At 36.0% G+C, this 12,005-nt stretch overlaps 1 protein-coding gene across 1 annotated transcript in view; it reads left to right on the plus strand.

The window, feature by feature from the left end:
- LOC108536925 (UDP-glucuronosyltransferase 2A1-like) overlaps positions 1-12,005 on the plus strand; it is a 58,896-nt gene that overhangs the window by 38,892 nt on the left and 7,999 nt on the right. The window contains 1 exon segment of the mRNA XM_017884022.1: positions 8,733-8,881. Coding sequence (XP_017739511.1) covers positions 8,733-8,881 — 149 coding nt within the window.

Consider the following 12,005-nt stretch of genomic DNA (forward strand, 5'->3'; position numbering starts at 1 on the left):
AGACTCCGTCTCAAAAAAACATAATAAATAAATAAATAAATAAATAAATAAATAAATAAATAATATCCTAAGTTTTCTTCAGAGATTTTATACTTTGAGGTCTTCCATTTAAATCTTCGATCCACATTGCATCAATGTTTGTATACGGTAAATTGTGACAATCCAGTTTCTTCTGCATATGGCTAGCCACTTATCCCAGGACCATTTACTGAATAGGGAGTGCTTTCCCTACTTCTTGTTTTGTCCATATTGTGAAAATCAAATGGTTGTATGTGGCTTTATTAATGAGTTTTGTTTTCTGCTCCATTCATCTATGTGTCTCTTTTCAAACTAGTGCCATGCTTTTTAAATTAGTGTAGTCTTATAGTTTGAAGTTGGGTAGTATGGTGCTTCTGGCTTAGCTCTTTAATTTGACTATTCTTGCTATTTTGGTTCCATATGCATTTTAGAATAGTTTTTATCTAATTATGTGATGATTTGGTAGTTTGACATGAATATCATTGAATGTGTAAATTGCTTTGTGCAATTTAGTCTTTTTAATGAAACTGATTCTTCCAACTCATGAGCTATCTTCCAACTCACTATAGTATACAGAATAATTTTATATTTTATTTAAAATAATTCTAATATTTGAAATAATTATGCTAATATTTCTACTCTCTGTTACTTTTGCTGATTTTCAGACATGAAGTCTTGCTTCTTGGTAAACAGGAGCTGCCTATTAACCTTGGAATTTAATCTGTGGGAAGTGTTTGCGGCTAGGGTCAGTTTTTTCCAAAATGCTTTTCTAGCTTGAATTTTAACTGGAACCTCACATGAGTGCTGACTATGTTAATTCTCAGAGAAGATATTTTTCTTCCACACAGGGACAAGTCAACACAGGAAATTTTTCTTGCTGTACACTTGCATGTAATGGAATTTATTTGTAAGAGTGAGGGTAGATTTGGGGAGTTGAACTTATGTGAATGCATATGTGTAGTGAGGGACACTACGGCAACCCATTAGGCTTATCTACTTTCCCACCCTAAAACATACTGTGTATTTTCAGAAGGAATCATTCAAGTTTTACTAAACTGTGTATTTCAGAATTCCTGTTTTTCCTTTTTTTGGCAGTGTGCTGATTTTCATTTTCTTGCTGACTCAAAAGTGACTTGCAAAGGGAACAATTTTATATTTCACCCAGCCTAATGAAAAATATTCCCATACTTTTAAATTTATGTAATTAAGTTCTACTGCTTAACGTTAGGTAGACCTTAGTTTTCTCAGATAAAATAATTTAGAGGTATTTCTATGTTAACACAAAGATCTGGAGAAAAAACAAACAAACTCTGAGCTATATTATGTAGCATTGCTCTTCATTTAAAGTACTTCATAATATATGATGAACCTTGTCATAGCATGTGTATATGTTTATCAGTTTTTTTCTTATCGTTTCTGGTTTATCTTGTAGAAAAGGACTTCCATTCTCTAAGGTTATAATGTTACCTCTATTTTCTTAGAGTACTTTTATGACCCTGCTATATTTTGTTGTTTCTGACCTTTTTTAAAATTTGGCAAAATTAATAGCAATTAAGAATAGCCATACTCGACGGTGAACACCTGTGATTGTAGCTACTGGGAGATTGAGGTAGGAGGATTGCTTGAAACCAGGAGGTCGAGACTGCAGTGAGCTGTGTTGGTGCCACTGCACGCCAGCTTGAGTGACAGAGCAAGATTTTGTCTCAAAAAAATAAAACACACACACACAAAAACAAAAAAAAAACAGTGGTTTTCTTTTTTAACTTCGCTGATAACATTTATTCTACCTATTTTAAAATTATTTGCCAATTCTGCTAAATAATGGTTTTGCTTTCTAATTTTTATATACACAGCTCTCATCTAAATCCATCAACTGAGGTAGGCTTCCACTCCAACTATTATTTTTGAGAATCATAAAGAAATGTGAACTAAAAAACCAAAGATTATACTGGGTATGAAAAATATTAGCTAATTTAACTTCCTAACCAGTGGTGTGTAGCTATAGCAGTGCTAGCAAACTAATACAAGAACTAATAATAACAAAACTTTATTTTCTTATGGTTCTGATGGTTAGACGTCCAAAATCAGGATTTGCCAGGTCTGTTTATTCTTGAAGCTTTTATAGTCACTATCTTACGTTCTCATATGGCTTTTTCTCTGCATATGGATGTTCCTGGTGTCACTTCCTCTTCTTGGAAGGACATTAGTCATGATGAATTGGAGACCCACCCTTGAACCATTTTAAGCTTAATTATCTCTGAAGGCCCTATCTTCAAATACAGTCAGGCTTCATATACAAATTTTAGTGGAATACAATTCAATTCATAACACTGACTTATAAAATAGATTATTTAAAGTTTATGTTTAAAGTTTTACAGGGTGCATAATGTTAATCGGTTCATACATAAGTCAAACTGAAACAAAAATATTCTGCCCTAACAGATTACTCACCCAGGCAAACACCCAGGCCTTAATTACCTAAAATGCATAAACAAGTACTCCAAGTCAAGCAGAATACACATGAGCTAAAACATAGAAACATAGAGAATGATCTTGATACCCACACTGCCCCACGAGAAATGATCTGAAGACGCAGTAAACACTAAAATGAATTCAAACAATTTGGGAGTGCTTCATGCAGAGACATAAGGACGAATTAAACACAACTTATTTTTGGTAATAGCAGAAATGGAACAATGCAAGATTAACCCATGAACTTTAATTTGTGAACATTTAAAAATATTTTATATATATTTTAAAATATGCATGTATTTTCAGCTTTTAGAAACTATATCAACTTTGATAATATATGAGTGTAAAGTTTTGCCTTCAGTATTAGAAACATGATGCTTCCAATGGAAACCAGAAGCCTGACTGGTTTTAATGTTTTCTCCAAAAATTTTATAGGTCTGCTACTTATGTGTTATTCCCTCAATATTCTATTATTTAGTTTTTTGAAATGTATACAAATACATGGGCAAAATTTCTACTTATGTTCAACATTAGTGTAGAGATACAGTCGTGTATTTCCTTTTTATTTTTCCCCAAGTTCTATAGACAGTTTTCCATCAGGTGACTATATCATGACATTCTGTCAAATGGCAATTGACTATAGATTTTTTTTTTGTGGAATGCAGTGAACATTTGGTATGTTTCTCCTGTTCCATAAGAGCAATTGTATTTACAGGATATAAGCCATTTATTTTCACCCAATAAGTATAGGTATAGGTATAAGTGTAGGTATAGGTATAGGTATTGGTATGGGTATGGGTGTGGGTATGGGTATAGGTATAGGAAAAGGTATAAGTGTAGGTATACATATAGGTATAGGTATGAGTATGGGTGTGGGTATGGGTATAGGTATAGGGATATGTATAGCTATAAATAATCTCATGTCAGAGAGATTATACTAGTTTATACTTTCATGAATAGGGTGTTATATTTCCCATTGTTCTGCAAACTATTCAATTCATATAATGACCTTTATTGACAGTTGTATTGAGATATAATATACACTCTTTAAAATTCACAGTTTAAGTCTACAATTCAATGATTGCTGCACCTGTAATCCCAGCTCTTTAGGAGGTCAAAGTGTATCACTTGAACCCAAGAGTTTGAGATCAGCCTGGGAAACAGAGAGAGACATCATCTCTACATAAATAAATAAATAAATAAAAATTAAAAAAAGAAAAGAAAAGAAAAAAAAAAGAATAGCTAGGTTTGTGGCGTGCACCTCTGGTCCCAGCTACTGAGAGGCTGAGGTAGGAGGATTGCTTGAGCCCATAAGGTCAAGGCTTCAGTGAGCTGTGTTGGCACCACTGCATTCCAGCCTGGAAGACAGAGAAAAACCCCGTGTCAAAAAACAAAAACAAACAAACAAACAAACAAACAAATTCTTGTATATTCTATATAAGCCTGGGCCAGTTTTATATATTGCAGATATCCTCCTATAGTTTATGATTGTTTTCTCATTATCTTTTAATATCAGATAATGAATTGTAGATTTTAAAATTAATGGAACTTAATATATTAATTATTTTCTTTATAATTTTTCTTTATGCTCCTGAGGAAATCCTTTTCTACTATGAAATTTTAAAAAAATATTTTTTATGCTGTCTTCATGGAAGCTATGGTTTTGCTTTTACTTTAAATATCTGAATTTATTTGCAATTATTTATTTTTTACAAAAATTACTGGACATGGTGGTGTGTGCCTGTGGTCCCAGCTACTCAGGAGGCTGAGGTGGGAGAATGGCTTATACCTGGGAGGCAGAGGTTGCAGTGAGCTTAGATCATGCCACTGCACTCCAGCCTGGGCAACAAGAGTGAAATTCTGTCTCAAAAAATAATAATAATAAAACAAATTATTTTTTGTGTGCATTTTGTAGAGTTGAGTTCATTTCTTTGCATATTTTTTCATTTTTTCCCTCTTTCCTTCTTCCCTGACTCCCTCTCAGCCTATCTGTTTTATTTTTTTCACCTTTGCACAAGTGTAAGGAGTTGTCCCATCACTACTTATTGAAAACATTTTTTCCTGCATGTCTGCATCTTTGTCATTCATGAATTTCATTACTTAAGTGGTTTTTTTTTTCACTATTTTACCTACTTTCCTTTATATTAGTTCCTGATATCTGATAAAATAATATTCTTTCCCCTTGTATCTTTTCATCTGGAGTACTTTATTTTTGGCTCTTTGCTTTTCCATATGGATTTTAGAATCACATATAAAGTTCTACAAAAATTGTAAAGGTTTATGAAATTTGTAATTTTGAAATTTTAATAAGTTTTTAAATTTTAAATTTTTAAATTTTTTTAGACAGAGTCTCACTCTGTCACCCAGGCTGGAGTGCAGTGGTATGATCTGGGCTCACTGCAACCTCCACCTCCCAGGTTCAAGCAATTCTCTGCCTTAGCCTCTGGAGTAGCTGGGATTATTACAGGCACCCGCCACCACGCCTGGCTAATTTTTTTGTATTTTTAGTAGAGACGGGGTTTCACCATCTTGGCCACGCTGGTCTTGAACTCCTGACCCTTAATAAGATTCATAACTAATCTATAAGTTGATTTTAGAGAATGGACATCTTTATGAATTTTGATCTTCTTATCTGAGAACATGTTAGCTCTATTTACTTTTCTATTGTGGGTTTTAATACAATTTTGTAATTCTAAGCATGAATAGAGTATGTAGACTTTTATAAAAATTATTCCAACTTTTCAAGTGGGAAATTTTAGATTTAAATTAATTGTTCATCTACTGTGTGCCAGAAATTCAGTTGCTATGGTTAGCAGTTTTGCATTGAGTAAACTAACTTCTCTTGCTCATTCTGAAGATTTATTCTGTATATTTATTTTGAAAGTTTGTTCATAACATGATATCAGACAGATGATAGAAACTCCTAAATCTTTTTTATTCTAAAAATGTTTTTCTTGTGTTAACTGCAGAGTAGTGTAAAATAATTGCTGAATCTAACAAGTTGTCATTATGTATATACCACTGACTTTTTTCTCTCTTGATAAGAATGCTCTTACTAGTTTTAACATTAAAGGTTAAATTTGATGAAACATTTTGTTTGGAGGTTGCCGTTGTGGGTGTAAGAGAAATTATTTTCTATTTGTCAGTTTACTTTGAAGATTATGAACAACTGTTGAGTTTTATTGCTTGAGATGATAAGATTTTCTCTTTTACCTTTTAATAAAGTGAACTTATTTATTTTCAATTTTATGCTATCATTTCATTGCTATAATGCGTCCAGCTTTTTCATATCTTTTGTTAAAATATTACTAGATTTAGTTAGATTATCATTTTAAGTGTAACAGCATCTATTTTTGAGTATGATTGACTTTTAATTTGATTTCTATTTCAATAATATACTTTTTATTGATTATATTAATTATTTAAGTTTTCTCAGTTTTACTCTACCCTTTAAATTCTCAAGTTGCATGTGTGGTGCAGTTCTCCTTTGCCTAAGAGCAGGAGTCTCTGAGGGCCAGACTACTATGAATGCTGCTGCTCCTCTGGACCTGGCCACCCAGAGGGCTGTCAGCCTACAGACTGGTGCTAGGGAATGTCTACAAGGGATGTGACCTGTCCTCTAGTCTCCCATGAGTGGATACCAGCACCAGCTCTGACAGGGGTGGCAGAGGAATTACATAGACTTTGTGATTGCAAGGGATGTGACCTGTCCTCTAGTCTCCCATCAGTGGATACCAGCACCAGCTCTGACAGGGGTGGCAGGGGAATTACATAGACTTTGTGAGATTCCTTGGTTATTGGCCTTAGCAATGCTGACTTTCTCAAATTACTGTGGTAGTAATGTACTGGCATGTGGACAAACTCAGGACCTCCTGGTTACCCAAAGTGATGCAGGCAATAGTGATAGCGGAGGTCATGCACAAGTTTTTTTCCTTCCTGGTGTTGTGTTATTCTGCCTGCAGATGCTGTAATGGACTATCAGTTGGCCTCTAGCCAGGAGGAGGCACTTGAAAAAGAACTCCAACTGTAGTGGTAGAAGTGAGTTTTGTGTTTGCCTTGTGTTACCCAGGATAAGTACTCTTGGTTGGGAGCGGGCCATGGAGCTCCCCACATTCTCTGTCATTTCTGTTAAGCTACCAGGGCAGGTGCAGGGGCAAGGACAGGTGGAGGCTGTGTCAGTCAAGTCTGTGCTCTGGCTCCCCCTGTGTAGGCATGATCAGTGGTCACAATGAGGATCAGAGAGAAGGTCTCTGTCTGCTGGGGTAATGTTCAAGGGAGAAGTGCAGCTTCTTCTGCTGCACAGAAGAATCCACATGGGGAGTATGTGTAGCAGTAAGAAGTAAACCTCACCTGGCTCTTACACATTTGGCAAGGCAGGTCTCACATTTGCAGTGTTCCACTAGCATGAGGTAACTGGATTCCAGGCACACTACTCTCAAAACTCAAAAATGCCCCAGGTCATAAGCCTTCCCCACTGATATGGTTTGGATCTGTGTCTCTGCCCAAATCTTATGTCAATTATAATCCCTAATGTTGGAAGTGGGGCCTGGTTGGAAAGGATTGGATCATGGGGGTAGAGTATTCATGAATGGTTTAGCACCATCCTCCCTTAGTACTGTTCTTGTGATAGTGATTGAGTTATCATGAGGTCTGCTTTTTATTTTTTTAAGTGTATATCACCTTTGCCCTCACTCTCTCTCTTGCTCCTGTTCCCATCATGCAAAACAACCTGCTGCTCCGTTGCCTTCTGCCATGATTAGAAGCTTCCTGAGGCCTCTCCAGAAGCAGAAACCACTATGCTTCCTATACAGCCTATGGGACCATAAGCCAATTAAACCTCTTTTTTTAAAAAAATAAATTACCCAGTTTCAAGTATTTCTTTATAGGAATAAGAGAATGGCCTAACACACCCACTGAGATATAAACTGTTGCTTTCAGACCATGCTCCTCTGAAGCAGGGGTGTCCATCTCCTGTGGCTGTGGCCATAGCACACTTCCTACTCGTTCCTCAATTCTGACCAAAGGGAGTTTGTCCCCACTCAAGACTGTATTGTGATTCTCACTTGGGAGTTTCTCTCAACCTGTGACCACAACCTGAGTTAGTTGGCAGACTTCCGCAAGGTCCCTAGTGATGTAGGATTAGGAGTGACTTTTCTCTGTTCCTGCTGGAGTCTAGGGGTGCACACAAACCATGTCCAGATGCTGCTTTTTCTCATCTATTTCCCACTGCTCACGGAAACAGCTCCAGTACTGGGTATGGTTAAGGCATTTCCCCATGTTCTGGATGGCCAGGTTTCCCAGTGGGAATACATATCCCATAGGCAGTTTCTCCCCACTCACACTTTTGGGACTCATAATTTTTCACATAGGTCACAGGATAGGCTGCTGCACACCACTTTTTTTCAAAGAGTTTATGGTTACTTTTGTTTTTTTGTTAAGTTCCTGTGTTGCTTCTTGTAAAAAAAAGTCACAGCGTGAATCTCTACTCACTATATTGTCTTTTCAAGTGGGAGAGTCACGCTAACAGTGTCTCCAGTATGCTGTCCTGGGGAAAAATGTTATCTGGCATTTAATTGAAGAGAGAATATGAATGTTAAATTTATCAGTATTTGCAGTTATAGTTTAATTTTAGTTGATTTATTATTGTGAAATGACACTTACACATTACTTCTTTTTCACTAACTAAAAATCCTCCCTCTTTCCTTCCTTTCTCAGACCCCACTCTACTCCCTCTCTTCTTCCCTGTCTCCATTTCTCCCTCTCTCTCTCTTCCTCTGTCTCTTTATTTCTACGTCTTTCTTCCTTTGTTCTCCCTTTTTCTTGCTTTCGTCTCTCTCTCCCTCCTTGCTTGCCTGCCTGCCTTCCTTCCTTCCTCCCTTCGTCCCTTCTTTTCTCCTTCCTTCCTTCCTTCCTTCCTTCCTTCCTTCCTTCCTTCCTTCCTTCCTTCCTTCCTTCCTTCCTTCCTCCCTTCTTTTCTCTTTCCTTCCTTCCTTCCTTCCTTCCTTCCTTCCTTCCTTCCTTCCTTCCTTCCTTCCTTCCTTCCTTTTGTTCTTCTTTTTTTCCTCCCTCCTTCCTTTCTTCCATCCTCTTTAATTTCTCCTTCTCCTTAATATGTAAACATGGTAAGTGTTCTAGAAGACCTAACTGAATTTTTTCTTAATAGTTTTCAGGAAATTACGGTAGTTTTTTTTCTCCTCAGCAAACATACAAGCTAATTTTATCCATTCAACTTTTTTCTCCAGGAAGACCCACTACCTTGTGTGAGACTATGGGGAAAGCTGAAATTTGGTTAATCCGAACATATTGGGATTTTGAATTTCCTCGTCCATACTTACCTAATTTTGAGTTTGTTGGAGGATTACACTGCAAACCTGCCAAACCCTTACCTAAGGTAGGTCTACAATAGTGGAGGACTTTATGCTCCTCATAATAAAATACCTACTTTTCTTTTAAAGTTTATAGCTTCAATAACAAATAAATTTTGTTGGACATTTCGGTTTGCTACTCCACATCTATTTTCCTCATGATAGAGGTCTCCTATAAGTAATATTAGGTGTTTTGGACTTTACATTGATAATTTAAACTGAAGAATAAAATGATTCAAGTTGTGTGTTACAAATATCAGTGTGTCTATACCTTGATGTTGGACCTGGGGAGATAGAAAACCAGATCATAGAAATTACTAAGGAGACTGCCCTAGTCTTCTTAACAAGACACATAGCATTATGAACAGGAATATTTACCAAATTTCTTTTTTTTCACTTTTTTTTATTATATTTTAAGTTCTAGGGTACATGTACACAATGTGCAGGTTTGTTACATATGTACACATGTGCCATGTTGGTGTGCTGCACCCATTAATTCGTCATTTACACTAGGTATACCTCCTAATGCTATCCCTCCCCCTTCCCTCCACCTCACGACAGGCCCCAGTGCGTGATGTTCCCTTCCTCTGTCCAAGTGTTCTCATTGTTCAATTCCCACCTATGAGTGAGAACATGTGGTATTTGGTTTTCTGTTCTTGCGATAGTTTGCTGAAAATGATGGTTTCCAGTTTCATCCATGTCCCTACAAAGACATGAACTCATCTTTTTTTATGGCTGCATAGTATTCCATGGTGTATATGTGCCAAATTTCTTAAGAGATAAAGATGTCTTCATGAAAACTCTTGGGTGAATTCCACATAACTTGGTGAGTAAGAAGTCATTATTGAAGAAAGACAATGAAATGAGGCAGGGCTCTTAGGTTTTAATCTTGAGAATTTATTAGGTAGTTGTGACTTCTACTGTCAGGAAACAATTGGTAAAACAAAACAAAACAAAAACTCTTTTGCATTAACAATGGTGAGTTAGTTTTTGACCTATTTACTTTAAGGAACCAAAAGGATTTTCGGTAATTTCCTGAAATCATTTAAGTAGTACGAAGTGTAAATCCAAGCAGAAAGCATTTAGAAATAGATTCAGATTCATCAGCATAAAGTAACTATTATAAAACTGAGAGACTCAAATATTGTATTGGTTCTTTATAAATATAATGTCAAGTTTTATGGCATCAAAAAGAAATTATACATTACAATATGAAGTCTTCAGAGAAGAAATGTGGAATGTAAGAAATGTTATACAGAAAACATTATACAGAAAAAGAAGCAAAATAGAGTACGGGTCCACATGGCAGGAACAATGTATTTAACTATCAATAGGGAGTGAGGAAACAGGCTGTTATTTATTTGGTTCATACACAAACAAAAGCAATCTTTTCAGAAAGTTCCTGGTTCCCATAAGAATACTAAATTTCTGTTTAGGGTAAAAGACATATTTAAGTTTAAAATTTTATTTCAGGATTCTAAAAATTTTATTTAAGGATTTTCTTGCCAGTCAAGTTATGACTGCAGGCAAGCTCTAGTGAATGTTTACTATAGGAGATAATGTACCAATATCTAAATAAAGACACAGAAATATACATGACATATCCATAGGTCACTGGATAATAACCCATGCCACACTATTATGTTTTTCCTCCCAAACCCACTTTTTACACAAACACACACAAATACACATGCTCTCACAATTTCACAAAGACAAATCAGTCATGTTTTACAATAGCAGACATTATGCCATTACGTGTTCAATCAATTTAAATATTGATATAGGCTTCGGAAATATCAATACCAATCATGGATTATGTTGATGATAATTACGTCAATCACTGGATACACAGAATACAAAAGTAAGAAGAGACTGTCAAGTGAAAAATCCATATCAGTATGGTAGATTTGAATGTGTGTGTATGTTGTGTGTGTGTGTGTGTGTGTGTGTGTATTATTTTAATTAATGAATACCTGTTTGGAAACTAAATCAATATGGCAAAGCACCAATTCCTGGGACTTCAGAAATATTCTCCTGACATTAAGCCAAAAATTGCAATCTATTTTCACTTAAGATACTACCCTCCCCTAATAATTTGGCTAGTCAGAAACTGATCCATCAGTGATTCCATTGTGTTCATGACAAATATTTGCACATGGAATGCAGAATACATCTCTATAAAGTAGCATTCACATAGATTATGATGTGAAAGGCCTTAATCTCAGATTTTGCAGTATCAAATTTGCAAAACTATAAGTAATGACCTGGGGAATTTTATTGGCAGAGAAATTTATATTTTACTTTTGCTTTAAGGCTCAAATTAAGGGCACATAGCTAACATCACACTCATGGCAGCTTATACATCAGGAAGAAGAGATGCACTGTCTCATAAGCATCATTGTGATTATAGTTGGAGACGCACTTTGTTGTCTCGCTCTAAAATATGTTACTATTAGATGACATTTTACACAAATTTTTTCTTAGACCTATTAAACAAGGAAGGCATAAACTTGACAAAAAGATCTTGAATGCTTAATAGAAATCAGTACATTTATTAATAATTGATTAGATACAACTGGCATGCTAATAATTTTAAAAGCCTAACTCAGTACCCTTTATTGGGCTTCCTTCCAAAAACCATTTTTATGAGTTTGCAAACATCCCTGTTGGTTGGTTAAATTAAGCCTTGGGGGTAGCAATTTCAGTTACCATGAGAAAGGTTGTCTCTTATTTAGTGTTCATTTCTGTCACGGTTTTGGTTCCATGCTTGGATTTGTAATTACTGATTTTATATTTAAGTTATACATTTCAGAGACATGTTTCCTCTTAAGGAGACTATATCTGACTGGGTACAGTGCCTCATGCCTATAACTCCAGCACTTTAGGAGGCCGAGGCAGGTGGATCACTGGAGGTCAGGAGCTCGAGAGCAGCATGGCCAACATGGTGAAACCCCATCTCTACTAAAAATATAAAAGTTAGCCAGGCATGGTGGCATGTGACTATAATTCCAGTTACTCAGGAGGCTGAGGTGTGAGAATCACTTGAACTGGGAAGGTGAGTTTGCAGTAAGCGGAGATCACGCCACTGCGCTCCAGCCTGGGCGACAGAGAGAGACTCTGTCAAAAAAAAAAAAAAAAAAAAAAAAAAAA

This window comes from Rhinopithecus bieti, unplaced genomic scaffold, assembly GCF_001698545.2.
Source record: "Rhinopithecus bieti isolate Rb0 unplaced genomic scaffold, ASM169854v2 scaffold_14002, whole genome shotgun sequence".
Taxonomy (NCBI): domain Eukaryota; kingdom Metazoa; phylum Chordata; class Mammalia; order Primates; family Cercopithecidae; genus Rhinopithecus; species Rhinopithecus bieti.